Here is a 17,931-nt window from a genome sequence, read left to right on the forward strand (position 1 = left end):
CTTAGGTCAATTGATAACTCTAAATTGTCCATAGGTGTGAATGAGTGTGTGTTTGTCTGTATATGTAGCCCTGTGGTAGGCTGGCGACCTGCCCAGGGTGTCCCCTGCCCTCGCCCGAGAGACGGCTGGGATAGGCTCCAGCCCCCCCCCGTGACCCTGCAAAGGATTCAGCGGTGTATAGATAATGGATGGATGGTAATAACATGGTTTTAAAAAAACCTAACATAATCAGTACTTTTACTTTTGATACTTGAAGTCAATTTTGTTGCAAAAACATCTGTACTTTTACTTAAGTAAAATTCTAAATGCAGTTCTTTTAGCTGTGGAGTATTTTTAAAGTGTGATATTGCTATTTTCACTGCGGTAAATTCAGGTTATTGTGACTCATTCATCTTTCATCCTGCAGAGGGCAGTAATGCGCGTAGTGATGTCAAACTGCCCAAACCACAGAAGAAGAAAGCGTCTACAACAAAGATGGCGGAGCAGTGTGATTACGGAACAGAAATATTGAACTTGAGTTGTCTTTAGAGCCCGTTACTGTCGTTTTGGCCGGTGTGTGTCGGTGTGAAGATGGCTCACCGATACCTGCGGCTGTCAGCCGGCTGCAGGAACATATTCCGGCTTTTGCTGCCCTCCAACGCTCCGGCCCGGCTGGTAGGTGGATAGTATGTTAAGTGTGCTAACCAGGACAACGGCCACAACATGCCCGGAACACTGACCCCACTACCCGCTGACAGGCTAATGCTGTGCCCTGAACCACAGGTCTGTTGAGACCCAGGTGTTTATTGATCATTGTGTCACGTCAGGTAAATTCACCTGTGTGACGCGTCACGGCTGCTTTTGTCAGCTCTGTCAACGACTCGTGTAAGATGCAGTAACCTCTGCATGTGAAAACAGAAAAGAGTACAGCCGGAACATGTTTCCTCCTTCAGTGTGTCAGTGTTTGTGACCTGAAGCCTTAATGCCGTTCATCCTGCAGGTGTGTCCAGGTGTGCAACAGAGAAGCTGTCCTCTTTCAGCAGATGAATATGATAATAAGCAGTATTAACAGCACAGTGAATTAACAGGAAACAGCATGTTAAAGATTCTTCATTGTCACTGAGCATGACATGTCAACCCCCATGTTAGAAACAAGATAATAAGAAAGATAAGAACGATTATGAAATAAAAATAAGATACTTGAATAAAATAAATCAACATGCAGTAAAAATATTCGTAATTGCGATTAAAAATATACCAGAATGAAAATATACTAAACAATAAACAATAAAATATACCAGTGAAATGTACCAACAGCAGCTGAAATATACTAAAATGTATATACTGAATGCAAATGGAGGGCATTTAGTACCTGCCTTTGATGACATTCTGTCAATCAAATGTATGTAAAATAATGCTCTGAACATGTGGACACCTGACACAGAGTCAAAAGAGCAGGAAAAAGAGAACAGACAGCTTCTCTGTGCTCAGTGTGTGCACATCTATGTGTGACCCGAATACCATATAAAGGATGTAAATGTGTGGGGTACAGTAGCAAGTGGGCTCAATTAATTTTATTTGTACATGAAAATAAGCTAAGGCCATGGAGTTTCAGGTAGAACAAATGTATACTTGTAACATTTTTATTCTTGTATAAATTTGAAACGGGTCAATGTGACCTGAATACCACACAAGGGTTAAAAGTTGAGTACACAGAAGGTGGAGGTGGAGGTGCAGGTGGAGGTGCAGGTGAAAAGTGCAGTGTGCAGTGGTTCACAGTCCTCACAGTCTCTCGCTCCAGTGGGGGCTGCTGGGGGTGATAGCTCTGACAGCTCTGGGTACGAAGCTGTTCCTCAGTCTGTTGGTGGGGGTGCGGATGTTTCCTGACGGAGGCGGTACAAACAGTCTGTGGCCCGGATGGCTGGGGGCTGGGGGCTGATGTTGAGATTGTGAAGACATGAACTTGTGGTTTGAGAAATTGTTCTGCATAAATAAAATGTTGTTTCGTAATTTTCTCTTTCGAGCTGACGGGTCTGTGAAATCTGTATTTAACAAAACAACTTTGATGATTGGGTAAATGCTGAAAAAACTTGTGTCCTGTTGGTCAGGTGATGTGTTCCAACACTGCAGGACAGGTAGACAGTGGGCGGAGCCTGCTGACTGACCTGCTGGGAGTGTACAGGAGACTGAGCTCCAGACCACCTAAAGGTACAGGACTGTTTCCTTTGATTGAATCGATAAGGGCCTTGTATACCGACTGTTCTTTTTAAAGGGCTAGAGTTTTATTTATTATGATTTGCTTTTCACATGGTTTCATTTCTTTTTAATTTTTTGAACATGTTTTTTCTTTGTTTAGATTTAAAGCTGCTAGTTGGGTGTGGACATTTAGTTGTGAAGGTTCTGAGGATCCTCACAAGTACAGAAATGTGTTTGTTTAGTTTGTTGATGTTTTTTCTCTTTTCAGGGTTTGAGAAATATTTTCCAGAAAGTCAGAAAACTCCAAAAAATACTGAAGCTGAAACAGCAACCAAAGGTAGAACCATCCATCTGACATCCACCATCCTCTACTGACATCTACTGACGTCTGACATCCACCGACATCTGACATCCACCGACATCTGACATCCACCGACATCTGACATCCACCATCATCTACTGACATTCACCATCATCATCTGACATCCACCATCCTCTACTGACATCTACTGACATCTGACATCCACCGACATCTGACATCCACCATCATCTGACATCCACCATCCTCTACTAACATCTACTGACATCCACCATCCTCTACTGACATCTACTGACATCTGACATCCACCATCATCCACGGACATCTACTGATATCTGACATCCACCATCATCTGACATCCACCATCATCTACTGACATCTGACATCCACCATCATCTACTGACATCCACTGACATCTGGCATCCACCGACATCTGACATCCACCATCCTCTACTGACATTCACCATCATCATCTGACATCCACCATCCTCTACTGACATTCACCATCATCATCTGACATCCACCATCATCCACTGACATCTACTGACATCTGACATCCACCATCACCCACTGACATCTATCATCATCTGACATCCACCATCATCCACTGACATCGACTGACATCCACCATCATCTGACATCCACCATCATCCACTGACATCATCTGACATCCACCATCATCTGACATCCACCATCCATCTGACGTCCACCATCATCTACTGACATCCACTGACATCCACTGACATCCACCATCATCCACCATCATCCACTGACATCTACTGACATCTGACATCCACCATCATCTGACATCCACCGACATCTGACATCCACCATCATCCACTGACATCTACTGACATCTGACATCCACCATCCTCTACTGACATCTGACATCCACCGACATCTGACATCCACCATCATCTGACATCCACGATCATCCACTGACATCTACTGACATCCACCATCATCTGACATCCACCGACATCTGACATCCACCATCCATCTGACATCCACCATCCTCTACTGACATCTTCTGACATCTGACATCCACCATCCATCTGACATCCACCATCATCTACTGACATCTACTGACATCTGACATCCACCATCATCTGACATCCACCATCATCTACTGACATCCACTGACATCTGGCATCCACCGACATCTGACATCCACCATCCTCTACTGACATCCACCATCATCTACTGACATCTGACATCCACCATCATCCACTGACATCCACCATCATCTGACATCCACCATCATCTACTGACATCCACCATCATCTACTGACATCTACCGACATCTGACATCCACCATCATCCACTGACATCTACTGACATCCACCATCATCCACTGACATCTACTGACATCCACCATCATCTGACATCCACCATCATCTACTGACATCTACTGACATCCACCATCATCTGACATCCACCATCATCTGACATCCACCATCATCTGACATCCACGATCATCCACTGACATCTACTGACATCCACCATCATCTGACATCCACCGACATCTGACATCCACCATCCACCATCCATCTGACATCCACCATCCTCTACTGACATCTTCTGACATCTGACATCCACCATCATCTACTGACATCTACTGACATCTGACATCCACCATCCTCTACTGTCATCTACTGACATCTGACATCCACAATCATCTGACATCCACCATCATCTACTCACATCCACTGACATCTGGCATCCACCGACATCTGACATCCACCATCCTCGACTGACATCCACCATCATCTACTGACATCTGACATCCACCATCCTCTACTGACATCTACTGACATCCACCATCATCCACTGACATCCACCATCATCCACTGACATCTACTGACATCCACCATCATCTGACATCCACCATCATCCACTGACATCTACTGACATCCACCATCATCTGACATCCACCATCATCTACTGACATCTACTGACATTATTGTTTGTTCTGTTCTCAGAGGCCAAACCTGCCAATGCTCAGAGAGCCTCTGGACGGTCAGGTGGTGGAGGAGCAGGAGGAGGTGGTGGAGGAGCAGGAGGAGGTGGTGGAGGAGCAGGAGGAGGTGGAGGAGGAGCAGCAGGTGGAGGAGGTGGAAAAAGAGGAGGCCGTAGGGAGGAGTCACACTGGTACAGCCGTTTGCAGAAGGTCGGTGTGGCTGTACAGATGTTCACCTCTCACCTGTGCTCACCTGGTTGTGTGGATCTGATCGCAGGTTGTCTTTGTTTCAGGGCGATGTTCCCTGGGATGATAGAGAGTTTCGGATGTATGTCCTGAGTGGAGCTGCGTTCTGGACAACTGTCACATATTATTTCTTCTTCAGGGATGGAGGACGAGAGGTCACTTGGAAGGACTTTGTCAACAACTACCTGTCCAAAGGAGTGGTGAGGACAACTTCTTTAGTCTGATGTCACCACCTTCATCAGTTTCTGTCACTTGAAATGAACACCATCAACAATCTGATTCTCTCTACTAGTCACACCTACTGTCTCATGTGTGACTCTACTGTCTCATAATGTGACTCTACTGTCTCATGTGACTCTACTGTCTCATGAGTCTACTGTCTCGTGTGTGACTCTACTGTTTCATAATGTGACTCTCCTGTCCCTCTCTGACCTGCTCACCTAAATCTGAACTTGTTAATCTGATTTCTTAATCTGACACAATACATCTGATCGATTTCTCAAACATTTTAAGTGCATGTACTGAAGATATAACAGAATGTAACAGGATTGCTTTCAATAGTTTGACAGAATGTGTTTTATCCATCAGGTGGACCGGTTAGAGGTGGTCAACAAGCGTTATGTCAAAGTTGTTTTCTCCCCTGGGAAGACGCCGGTGGATGGGGTGAGTTCCTGTTTACAGAAACTGAACACTGCTGGATGTAAACACACTTTTTTTATGTGTTTCATTTACTGCTTTTGTTATTTAAAAGTGTGGGTGAGGGTGAGATATCACTTTTTATGACTTTTATTTGTATTTTACTTTATGTTATTGATCAAACCTATAATCTATTAATAGCAATATCAATACATCACTTGGTCTCCCAGGATCCTTTGTGTCTTTAGGTAGCAGTTTTACAGTAGACATTCAAAGCATATAGAAAAGATACAGGAACCTAAAGGCCTCGTCCATGCCCCCTCACAAGACGATAACAACACCCGAAAAAAAAATACCACACAATAGAAACAGTTCAGTTTATTTTCAGTGCTTATAATTGGAGCCCATGAACAACAAATTGTATCATTACCTTCCATAAAAAGTCCAAGGGTTCAGGTAGTTCGGATCTTCCTGATCATGGTGTCAAGCTCAGCTGAGACTGCACGTTGTTAAACTCTGTGTTTCAGATGTGAACTGTTTGACTTGAACGCACCGACTGACAAACTTAAGCAAAAGTGAGTTCAACATGAACAAACATGAAGGGAAGAAGCACATTCAGTCTGTTTCTTTGTGTCTTTCAGCAGTATGTGTGGTTCAACATCGGTAGCGTGGACACGTTTGAGAGGAACCTGGAGACGGCTCAGTACGAGCTTGGCATCGAGGGAGAGAACAGACTGCCAGTCGTTTATTCAACGGAGAGTGACGGGTGAGGAACAGCATCACAAAACTGCTTTGTATACATGATATATTGGTAATCTAATGTTTGCTCTTCCTCTCCAGCACGTTCTTGCTGAGCATGCTCCCCACTGTGCTCATCATTGGCTTCCTGCTGTTCATGCTGCGGCGGGGCCCGGCGGGGGCAGGGCGTCCTGGGCGGGGGATGGGTGGGCTGTTCAGCGTCAGTGAGACCACGGCGAAGATCCTGAAAGACGAGATTGATGTAAAGTTCAAAGATGTGGCAGGCTGCGAGGAGGCCAAGCTGGAGATCATGGAGTTTGTCAACTTCCTGAAGAACCCCAAACAGTACCAGGACCTGGGTGCCAAGATCCCCAAGGTGAGGGCAGGAGCAAGAGTGAATGACATTTTTATGTGTATAATTCCATCTCGTACAAGTGCTCTTCATAAAAAGCAAAATAAAACTGAAACATACCTCCCCAAGATGATGGAGGGATGCAAGTCCTCCAAGGTGAGAGTAGGGTTGTGGCGATCAGCGCCTGGATGAACGACAGAGCTCAAAAAGCAGCATGCTGCGTGCTTGCAGACTGAAGGCGAGACATCAGACTGTCCCACAGCGTCCATCACTGACCTGACAACCCCTGGCAGTGATTGTTAGGCCACCTGTAACAGGCCAATCATCACAGATGCACTCTTCACTGTGTCCTGTGTGTTGTCATTGTAATCTCTGCAGCTCTGTGATGGCTCCCACCTCAGCTCTGTCTCACAGGTGTCACCATGACAACCGTTTTTTTTCTCTTCAGGTCCTCTTTTGTGACAGAACATGTGTAAACATGAGGTTGATGACCAATGAAAAGGCACTGAATAAATAAATTTATCTACATTTTGTCGAGTCCGTGGAATTGTCATCCCACAGACTCTCCCTTCACTTTTGCCCTGCAGTTGGGGGGAGGCAGGGGAACTTTTTGGGTATTGAGGAGCTGGAGTGTTCACTCATGGACAAACTGTAACTACACTGTACTTTTACTTCTACCAACCTTTCCCTCTGCACCGATGGCCATGCAAACAGTCACCAGTACACTCAACGAGCCACACTCTGCCCTGCCCCTTAAAGGGGCCATAACACAACCACATGCATCAGTGTTGATGATCAGGAACACTGAACATATCAAAGGAACTACAGAACCACAGAAACTGCCTTCTTCTTCTTCTGCTGCTGCTTGGAGCTTTGAAATTCCAGTTTGCAACCACCATCGCTTTAGAGTCGCGTGAACGCTGTTATCATGTGAGTGTGATGCTGCCGTGATGTTTGCCACCTAGATACGGGGTTACAGCCTGGATTTGACCTTTCTTCACCTAACGCACCATTTGCTCACCAACCGTTGTGTTAATGTTGGTTTCTGTTGTGTGTAGGGGGCCATCTTGACGGGTCCTCCAGGAACAGGAAAGACTCTTCTGGCCAAAGCAACGGCCGGTGAGGCTAATGTACCGTTCATTACTGTTAATGGCTCGGAGTTCCTGGAGATGTTCGTGGGCGTCGGCCCCGCCAGGGTGAGTAATGCGCACATACACATACACATACACATGCACACGCACTGTTGACTTCCTGTCTGTGGAGCCCCCACAGGGGCTGCTGGGCAGTGCAGGCTGTCATGGACTTCAGCATCGTTTCAGGGTCCAGATATAGTTCCTCCTCAAACAAACAGGAATGAACAGTAACGTTTGTCCACCGACAGGAGGAATCAAACTAACATGCATCAGTACACACAAAAGTATAAAATGAAGTCTGTTTGTAGTTGTAACCGTGCAGTTGTGTTTTCTATGTTGTAAACCTCCTTTGTCTTCTCCCTCCGCTGTGTTACGGTGGGGGGCCGCGGCCTTAGCCAGCAGACCGTGATGATGTTCTTAGGAGTTAGAGGAGGGACACTCAGTCGTAATGCCTGAATGGTTGGATGGTTCTCAGGGCAGTTTTATGTCTAAACATTTCTTCACTTCATTTGGTATGATCCTCATCATTTTTAACAGTCCCAAAATATGAGTGTGTGGTCTCTTACCAGGCCACGGCCCCTCCAGCAGTGATCTGAGGAAGAGTCCTGAAAAATCTCATCTTCACTTCCCACTCCAGTTCCTTCCAAACACTATTTGTTCTTTTATGTCCCTCTCTGCATGATAATTCCCAGTTTTTATCTAAATGAAGGTGTTCATCTCTGGTTACCATTGTACCTTGGTACCCTGTCCCTGTCCACATCCTGAGCTGGTGACTCTAATCTTGAAGCTGTGCTGATTGTATAGATCTTCCTCGCTGCAGTTTGTAGCTTCTTCAGTGTCGAAGTGAAGACAACGTGTTTCTCACTGGAAACATCAACATAGAGAGAAATCCCATTTCACCAACAAATACAACAATACCTTTAACTAAACTCCTTTACTGTCTTCACTACATGTCTGTCTGTCTGCCTGTCTGCTCGACTGTCTGTCTGTCTGTCTGCCTGTCTGTCTGTCTGTTTCTCTCTCTCTGTCTGCCTGCCTGTCTGTCTGTCTGTCTGTCTCTCTGTCTGTCTGCCTGTCTGTCTGTCTGCTCGACTGTCTGCCTGTCTGTCTGCCTGTCTGCCTGCCTGTCTGCCTGCCTGTCTGTCTGTCTGTCTGTCTGTCTGTCTGTCTGTTTCTGTCTGCCTGTCTGCCTGCCTGTCTGTCTGTCTGTCTGTCTGTCTGCCTGTCTGTCAGTGTGTCTGTCTGTCTGTCTGTCTGCCTGTCTGCCTGTCTGCCTGTCTGTCAGTGTGTGTCTGTCTGTCTGTCTGTCTGTTTCTCTCTCTCTCTCTGTCTGTCTGTCTGTCTGTTTCTCTCTCTCTGTCTGTCTCTCTGTGTCTCTCTGTCTCTCTGTCTCTCTCTCTCTCTCTGTCTGTCTGCCTGTCTGTCTGTCTGTCTCTCTCTCTCTGTCTGTCTGTCTGTCTGTCTGTCTCTCTCTCTCTCTCTGTCTGTCTCTCTGTGTCTCTCTGTCTCTCTCTCTCTCTCTGTCTGTCTCTCTGTCTCTCTCTCTCTCTCTGTCTGTCTGCCTGTCTGCCTGTCTGTTTCTCTCTCTCTGTCTGTCTGTCTGCTCGTCTGGTTGGTGGAGTCACACGTCGAGTTAGTGATGGTAGTTAACATTAAGTTAACTTGTTCTAATATTCTCACCATGATTCAGTTTCTAAACGCTGCAGTTTTTTCTCATTCAACTGAACCAAAGGTTAAAGGTGAATTAATGACGTGTTTATTTCTACAAATCATCTCACTGAGGTCACTCACCATTAAATCACAGTGGTTGTAGTTGTGTCTTCCGTTCCCTCGCTTCCATCCTGATGACAGTGATTTCGTTATGAAAGTCGCCCTGATGTCATTTCCTGTGCAGGTCAGAGATCTGTTCGTCATGGCGAGGAAGAATGCCCCCTGTATCCTCTTCATTGATGAGATTGATGCCGTTGGGCGTAAACGAGGGAGAGGAAACTTTGGAGGACAGAGTGAGCAGGAGAACACGCTGAACCAGCTGCTGGTTGAAATGGACGGTGGGTGTCGTCTTTCTGAGAGGGTCCACTTCAAACGAACCTTCATACATACGTCTTCTCATGTCGATGAGCGTGCTGACTCGTCTCTTGATTGTCCTTTGTGAAACGCAGTTTAACAAACTAATGTTGGAACCTTTTCTGGGCTTTCGGTCTGTAGAAAAGTCCTAGAGAGTAAAGTGACCGGGGGTCAGAGGTCTCACTCCTCTCTGGTCTTCTAGGTTTCAACACAGCAACCAACGTCGTGGTCCTCGCAGGAACCAACCGGCCGGACATCCTGGACCCCGCTCTGATGAGGCCCGGACGCTTCGACAGGCAGATTTACATCGGTGAGACACCGTTTGAGTTCTGGTTCCTGCAGGTTTCAGCTTGTTGTTTTATGTGTTTTCACCTGAAGGACGCAGGAAAACGAGCTGGGAGCCCCCAGAGTTCAGTTACTTCCAGAGTTTATTACAGTTATTGTTTTTAGTATCATGATGGTTTAATGATGATGGTTTTCTAGAAATCTCAGGAAAGATGGTGGATCCTTACATGTTTAATATTGTTTCCTTTTTAAGTGAACGTGTTGGTTTTGTTTTCTCAAAATAACAGAAGATAAATGATGGATGTCTTGAAATGTTTCCATGATGGCGTCTGAGTGTCTCTGTAGATTGGACCCCCCCTCAGGACTGTATCTGTGATCAGGAAACTGATGTGTGATGACTAACTGGACCAGACTGGACCAGGTCTGTTCCAGTCTGGGTCAGGTCTGTTCCAGTCTGGACCGGGTCTGTTCCAGTCTGGACCGGGTCTGCTGTACTCACTGTATTTATACAGTGTTTACTGTATTTATACAGTTTTTACTGTATTCATACTTTATTGTACATATACAGGATGTCTACAGTATTTATACTGTATTTATTGTATTTATACAGTGTATACTGTATCTGTACTGTATTCATATTGTGTCTGTTGTATTTATGCAGTATTTCCTGTGTATTCTCCTCCCTCATGGTCACACCTGCATTGGTTTGTCTTGGCTGGCTGGAGTCCTGCTGAGCAGCTTGATGTTAATTATCATATAATGTGCAGCCTCCTGTCCTCTGGGGGGGCTCTCTGAATGAAGTCGTCTTAGTCAGGAGGGAAAGGCTTGATGTCAGCATGAACGGTTTTTGATTGAGACTCTAAAGTTTGTCTTGTTTTCTGACTTTCACAGATACACGTCACACTGAAAGGTTTCGCAGTAAACTTTAGTAGTAAACAGTTAAAAGAGAATGTAAACAGTAAAATAAAAGAATAAATGTGTGTTTGATATCAGGATGGTGAAACAGTCTCGATGAACGTGTTACTGTGTGGAGTCATTGTGTTCATGTGTGTTCTGCTGCCTCAGGTCCTCCTGATATTAAAGGTCGAGCGTCCATCTTTAAAGTTCACCTGCGTCCTCTGAAGCTGGAAGTCGACTTGGACAAAGACGCTCTGGCCAGGAGGATGGCCGCTCTCACACCTGGATTCTCAGGTAAACACTCGATTGGATTTTCTCTCTGGCTCAGCTGTAACCTCGGTCTTCGTCACTCTCCGGGTTCTGTCTTTCTGTTTAACGTCCGGCAGGCGCTGACATTGCTAACGTTTGTAACGAGGCTGCTCTGATTGCCGCTCGCCACCTTTCAGACGCCATCAGCCAGAAACACTTTGAACAGGCCATCGAGAGAGTGATCGGAGGTGAGCGTCTTCTTCTTCTGCAGGTTTGTTGTTGCAGCTTCTGGTGGGATTGTTTTTCTGTTCACGTTAGCTAACATCACTTCATGTGACTGACACAAGATGCTGCTGATTAGCAACACGTCAAACTGATCAGTCTGATGGAGAGATTTGGCTGCTGGAGGAAACTGCCGACCAATCAGGAGACAGACTGACCTTAAAGACACTTCAATGAAAACATGAATGAATTAATTCTCCCGTCTTTAACATTAGCGTTTAGTTTTTATGTGTCAGTGAATATTTTTTTGATTTATTGAGTCTGACAGTCAGAACCATCCAACACACATGTTGTATGTTTCCACCCAGCTCCTTTATTCAGACTTCATATGTTCCTTTTTATTTCACACACACCTGAGTGTAAATGTGTGGGAAAGTTAGCTTCAGGGCCTTCAATCATTCGTCAGTTTGTCTTGGAAGACGTGTCGCCTCTCATCCGAGCAGGCTTCATCAGTTCATGCCCACCAGAGTAGATAGGACAGCTCTAGTCTAGATAGGACAGTTCTAGTCTAGATAGGACCGCTCTAGTCTAGATAGGACAGCTCTAGTCTAGATAGGACAGTTCTAGTCTAGATAGGACCGCTCTAGTCTAGATAGGACCGCTCTAGTCTAGATAGGACAGTTCTAGTCTAGATAGGACAGTTCTAGTCTAGATAGGACAGCTGTAGTCCAATGAGATGGTGTTAGGTTCAAGTGTTTATCCTCTGAGTGAGGCCAACCCCCAAAACCAAGGATGGATGAAACCAGACACAGACGGAGTGAATAAATGATGAGGTCGTGAATCATGTGACTAAACGTCCAGTGAAGAGCTGAAACCATCAGATGTGTGTGGAGGATGATGAGGAGGCTGTGACCTTCCTCACTGGCGTCTGGTCAGTTTATCACTGAGAACTCTTCCTGTTTGTGTCTGAGGTCTGGAGAAGAAGACTCAGGTATTGCAGCCGGAGGAGAAGAAGACGGTGGCGTATCATGAGGCAGGTCACGCCATCGCCGGATGGTTCCTGGAGCACGCCGACCCTCTGCTAAAGGTGACCGATGCTAAGCTCAGTCTGCTGCGTCAGCATTCACGCTCATGTTGTCCTGTCAGCTGCTACTGCTGTCCTCATTATTGGACTGTCTGTCTCTCTCTCTGCCTGCCTGTCTGTCTGCCTGTCTCTCTGTCTGTCTGCCTGTCTCTCTGTCTGCCTGCCTGTCTGTCTGTCTGCCTGCCTGTCTGCCTGCCTGTCTGTCTGTCTGCCTGTCTCTCTGTCTGTCTGCCTGTCTGTCTGTCTGCCTGCCTGTCTCTCTGTCTGCCTGTCTGTCTCTCTGTCTACCTGCCTGTCTGCCTGTCTCACTGTCTGTCTGCCTGCCTGCCTGTCTGCCTGTCTCACTGTCTGTCTGTCTGTCTGTCAGTCTGCCTGTCTGACTGTCTCTCTGCCTGTCTCTGTCTGTCTGCCTGCCTGTCTGTCTGTCTGTCTGTCTGTCTGTCTCTCTGCCTGTCTCTCTCTCTCTCTGTCTGTCTGTCTGTCTCTCTGTCTGCCTGTCTCTCTGTCTGTCTGTCTGTCTCTCTCTCTGTCTCTCTGTCTGCCTGTCTCTCTCTCTGTCTGTCTGTCTGTCTGTCTGTCTGTCTGTCTGTGTGTCTCTTTCTGCCTGTCTCTCTGTCTGCCTGTCTGTCTGTCTCTCTACCTGTCTGTCTCTCTGTCTGTCTGTCTCTCTGTCTGTCTGTCTGTCTGCCTGCCTGCCTGTCTGTCTGTCTCTCTGCCTGTCTCTCTGTCTGTCTGTCTGTCTCTCCCTCTCTCTGTCTGTCTGTCTGTCTGTCTCTCTCTCTGTCTCTCTCTCTGTCTGCCCGCCTGCCTGTCTCTCTACCTGTCTGTCTCTCTCTCTGTCTGTCTTTGGTTCAGCTCCCTCAGCTCCCATGATGCTTTGAGCTATAGTTCTCATCTGAATTCATAAAATGTTGTGACCTCAAAGATTTCCCATGATGGTGTGTGTGGTCAGGTGTTTCAGAGCATGTTGTTGTTACCTGTGCAGGTGTCCATCATCCCTAGAGGAAAGGGTCTGGGTTATGCTCAGTACCTGCCTAAAGAGCAGTACCTGTACACCAAAGAGCAGCTGCTGGACCGAATGTGTATGACTCTGGGAGGCCGAGTCTCTGAGGAGATCTTTTTTGGACGCATCACGACCGGAGCTCAGGACGACCTACGAAAGGTCACCCAGAGCGCCTACGCACAGGTCAGCGGGCACAGAGGTGACACAGGTCAAAGGTCAAGTGATCCAGTGTTTGTTGTCTGCATATCCATGATTACGCTGCTAACAGGAGCAGCTAACAGGAGCAGCTAACAGGAGCAGCTAACAGGAGCTGCTAACAGTGGCTGCTAACAGGGGCTGCTAACAGGAGCTGCTAATAGGAGCTGCTAACACGAGCTGCTAACAGGGGCTGCTAACAGGGGCTGCTAACAGGAGCTGCTAACACGAGCTGCTTGCAGTGGCTGCTAACAGGGGCTGCTAACAGGGGCTGCTAACAGGAGCAGCTAACAGGAGCAGCTAACAGGAGCTGCTAACAGCTCATTCAGCAGACTGGTAATGGAGACACTTTGACTTAATGTAAACAAGTGTTGGAAAAGAAAAAAGGGGGCTAAAGCTGTAGCTCACAGCTAACTCGCTGACTCCATGGCAACAATTTACTTCCTGTTTGCAATCCTCAAAGCATCATGCAAACTGTAATTCAAAAAGCACAAAATATGTAATATTAACTTTTCATGCTGCACTGGCAAGACTATGTTCTTCACGTCCATTCACATTCAGATATTTATTCTGTGATGGAAACCTGCATAAAGCATGTGTACGACATCTATATATGCTGTCTGATGCTGTTTCTGAGCAGCCAGATTCATACTGATGGAAATCTTTTTAAATGCTGATGGGTGGTTTGAAAATGATCAGCAGGAACAGGAAGAATATGAAACTTGTCTGACCTCCCGGTTCCTATGCTGTGCTGCAGATCGTTCAGTTTGGGATGAATGCGAAGGTGGGTCAGGTTTCCTTCGACCTCCCGCGGCAGGGTGAGATGGTTCTGGAGAAACCGTACAGCGAAGCTACGGCCCGTCTCATCGACACCGAGGTTCGAAGCCTCATCAGCGAGGCGTACCAGAGAACCCACCGACTGCTGAGTGACAAGAAAGCCGAAGTGGAGAAGGTACCAGTGTTTTTTTCTAGATCGTCATTAAGAACCTCCACAGGGCTCTCAGCCCGTTCTTTGTTCTAGACCTCCACAGATGGAGACAAGGGGGTTCGGGCGCTCTAGATACAGAACAGGTTCTGATCTAGATACATGTGAGAGAAAGGGGACAGGGCTTTTCAGAACCCAGATGTCCAGCAGGGGGTGGATCATTTATTGTTGACTGTATGAGGGGGTATCACTGGAACTGGTTCTTCAGTGGAACCGTTCTTTTTAACTCCACTTACTATGTCACCATCACAATTTGGCTTTTCACTAATCGTGGGCGTACACACACTCTACGTTCTTAAACATGACTACCTAGCAGGCTAACATCGACACAAAAATATTACAGGACAGAAACTGATTTTAAATCCTCTTTCAGTCCCATAGTTACCGTTTTTCATTTGAAATGTTGCAGTATTTTTGTAGTTTTTTTTTTCAGTTAATTGATTTTCCTCTGTATATCACTGGAGGAAGCTCGTGTACCACCAGTGTACCATAGTTTGAGAACCAAAACCACCTGTAATTCTGGTCAGTTGAGCATGTTCAGAGAGTGCTGAGCTTCTTCTGCGTTCTCAAAGCTGGCTTCTTTCCGTTGTGGGGCTCAACAAGCCTCGCTAGAAACCACGTCATGAATCTGTTTCCCTTTTCTAAGAGTTTTTGTACAACATCATTGAAGGAATAGCACTTCTGTCGGTGGACAGATCCTGCTGGATGAAAATGCGGTGCCCCCATACATGATGACTCTGTTTCTGTTTCAACACACATTCTGGGTCATTCACAGAACACACGTGTCTGGAATGTTCTCCATCTGGTGTCCTATAATCAGCTTCTAAAAAAAAATCAAGTAAAGTAGAACCACGTCTTACTTTAGGAGCTCCAAAGAACCTGTAGTATCACATTCAAACATTTCTTTGCTGAATGATGTGAATTCCTTTCATTCTGGACTTCTTCGGATTAAAGTTGTGTCTGTCAGAACCTTGTCATTGAGGTTTACAAGACTTATGAATCGGGAACTCTACCAGCATGGTTCAGTTTCTACAAACTGCGGTTCTACATAGTTCAAACACTAATACACATGTTTACACAATGCATCTGGGACAGCAAAGCATTTGAACTGGAATCAGATCAGACTGAGACCCAGAACGCTAAGAATCTTACAATGTTTAAACTCAAAGCAAAGGTTTTAGAGCTTGTGGAGTTTGTCACAGGAAAGCTCTTGAGTCTGGACACATGCTTCCTATGGAGTTGACCCTGTTTTTTGTGTTGCTGTGTCGTCCTGCAGGTGGCACTGCGGCTGCTCGAGAAGGAGGTTCTGGATAAGAACGACATGGTGGAACTGCTGGGCAAACGTCCTTTTGCAGAGAAGTCGACGTACGAGGAGTTTGTGGAGGGAACTGGAGGCATGGACGAGGACACAACACTGCCGGAGGGTCTGAAGGACTGGAACCAGGCAAGAAAAGATAAGGAGGAAAGCCAGGATGAGCAGGTGGCCCGCCAGATCTCTGGAGGAATGCCGTTTTAGAACATTCTGATTGATGGCTGAACGCCCAAATACTGACTCATAAATCTCACATTTATTTAAAATATTGTCTGTCTGGAGTTCTGCAGTCACAATGATCCACAAGGTCTAGAACCTTCTCACTAACTTCCATAATAAACTTTAAACTTCTGCACCTGGCCCTGGAACCTTTTCTCTACACCAAACACCTTCACCCTGTAACGTTCTTCAACATTCTGTTGGATGTGTGGGCTCTGCCACCACTTGAAACCTCTCCCAACCCTCCTACATTTGTCCAGAACCTTGGTTATCTGCAGTCATCTTGTTGAGTTCTTCAGTCATCTTCTCTCCATCTTCGAGTCAGAACTCTGCAAATGCTTATTCAAACCGTCTCGTAGTTTGAGAAACTTGACTTAAGTTCTACAGTACTTCACACTCACACACATAATTCTAGAATGTTCAGTATCACGAGGTCGAAGGTGTTCTGCAGTCTGCTTCTGTTACAAAAACTGTTTTCAACCAGCTCAGACTCACAGGATCCTGTCATGGAGTTCTTGAGAACATGTCTGTGCTGAGAAATCTTCTGATGTTTAAACCTTTGCTCCAGAGCAAGGTTCTAAATCATTCACAGAACACACTCACGCCTCTTTAGAGTTCCTCTTTTTTTTTCTTTTTTTTTTTGTAAACTGGAACCAACACAACATTTTAGACTCAATGTCATTCACAACAAATTCTTTCATTTTAAGTTATAACCAGCTCTGAATCATAGAACCCTGGCATTGAGTTCTCTAATATTTCTCCACTAAGAACATGTACATTCTCTGCTCCAAAAGCCTCGGTCCATTGCAGGGTTCTACATCAAATCTACTGCACTCGCAAAACTTTTACTTCAACTCTTAAACCTGTATAACCATTCAAGAGTTTTTCTGTATTTGAAGAACTCCTGTTTAAGGTTCCAGATCTGGACTCTGCAGCAGCTGGTTGCTTATCTCCAGTTGAACTGTTTGACTCTGTTCTCTGGTTCTAGCAGACGACGACCAAAATGATAAAGGAGTGTAACAGCTGGTCCCTAACTCTGAACCCTGAAGTTATCGGCATCAACTCTGTGAGTGCAGAGTTTTCCTTAGAACCTGGAGCTCTCAGTCAACCCACTTCCTGATGGATGAATGCTGCAGCTGTGGAGTTCTGATGTTAAAGAAATGATGAAAAACTTATTTAAACATCTGAAAGAAACTGCTGAAAAGAATAAAGATTTTAGTCTCACTCATCATGTATTTATCGACCGTTAGTAATCCAGAACTGAATGTTCTGGAAGATCTAGAGACTCTGTGGTTCCCTCTGAGGTCAAAAGAAGAGAGGACACTCTTGTCTTCATCATCACTGTCACCGTGGTTACCGTGCTGCTGTTTGAAAGTGAACCAAAGTGTTCGCTAGAAGCTAACAGGCAACACAGAGCTAATGGAAAGGAATGCTAATATAAAAGCTAATATTGGCATTTGGAGGATTAAAGCAGCTCAGAGCTGCAGTCAATGCTGATCAGGTATTCATTAAGTATTGATCAGTTCTTGCTAGCATGCTGTGTAATGTGTGCAGCTGAGTGTACGCTGTCATTGTAGACATGGAATATGATGTGTAATAATATCGATACTAATGTGTAAATGTATGTCCTGTTTCATAATTCAAACGTTTTAATAAAGTCAGAAAACCTGAACATTAATAAACTCACTATCTATCAATCATCATCATCACAAAATGTTTTGTCTTAATGGAAGCTTTATTTAAACAGTTTATGTGAACAATTTTCATAGCACAACGCAAATATATGACATTTTTGAACCAGAATGAATTGAGCGAATGACTAAATAAAACGATGATGTCACTCAGTGTCACCACTGC

The 17,931-nt window shown here is 45.6% G+C and overlaps 1 protein-coding gene across 2 annotated transcripts; it reads left to right on the forward strand.

Annotated features, from left to right (window-relative positions):
• Nucleotides 1–467: 467 nt before the first annotated feature.
• On the forward strand, nucleotides 468–16,214 carry afg3l2 (AFG3-like AAA ATPase 2). Of its 2 annotated transcripts, none has more exons than XM_041949833.1 (17): nucleotides 468–654; nucleotides 2,088–2,187; nucleotides 2,444–2,512; nucleotides 4,477–4,664; nucleotides 4,748–4,900; nucleotides 5,289–5,363; nucleotides 5,978–6,102; nucleotides 6,177–6,450; nucleotides 7,485–7,622; nucleotides 9,454–9,607; nucleotides 9,826–9,933; nucleotides 10,974–11,099; nucleotides 11,192–11,302; nucleotides 12,248–12,363; nucleotides 13,346–13,546; nucleotides 14,316–14,510; nucleotides 15,820–16,214. In XM_041949833.1, the coding sequence occupies exons 1-17, from the start codon at nucleotides 571–573 to the stop codon at nucleotides 16,057–16,059; spliced, it is 2,457 nt and encodes an 818-aa protein (XP_041805767.1). In that variant the 5' UTR covers nucleotides 468–570; the 3' UTR covers nucleotides 16,060–16,214. The 2 variants fall into 2 exon arrangements, with proteins under 2 accessions (XP_041805767.1, XP_041805768.1); XM_041949834.1 differs by having other exon boundaries at nucleotides 5,981–6,102.
• The last annotated feature ends 1,717 nt before the right edge of the window (nucleotides 16,215–17,931 follow it).

This window comes from Chelmon rostratus, chromosome 12 (genome assembly GCF_017976325.1).
Source record: "Chelmon rostratus isolate fCheRos1 chromosome 12, fCheRos1.pri, whole genome shotgun sequence".
NCBI classification, from domain to species: domain Eukaryota; kingdom Metazoa; phylum Chordata; class Actinopteri; order Chaetodontiformes; family Chaetodontidae; genus Chelmon; species Chelmon rostratus.

What these genes read in the sequence shown, in the direction of transcription:
- afg3l2 (XM_041949833.1), top strand. Translation starts at nt 571, where the DNA reads ATGGCTCACCGATACCTGCGGCTGTCAGCCGGCTGCAGGAACATATTC. An exon ending in GGAAGACGCCGGTGGATGGG is followed by an intron (nt 5,364 to 5,977) that starts GTGAGTTCCTGT and finishes TGTGTCTTTCAG; the next exon opens with CAGTATGTGTGGTTCAACAT. An exon ending in ACGCCGACCCTCTGCTAAAG is followed by an intron (nt 12,364 to 13,345) that starts GTGACCGATGCT and finishes TTACCTGTGCAG; the next exon opens with GTGTCCATCATCCCTAGAGG.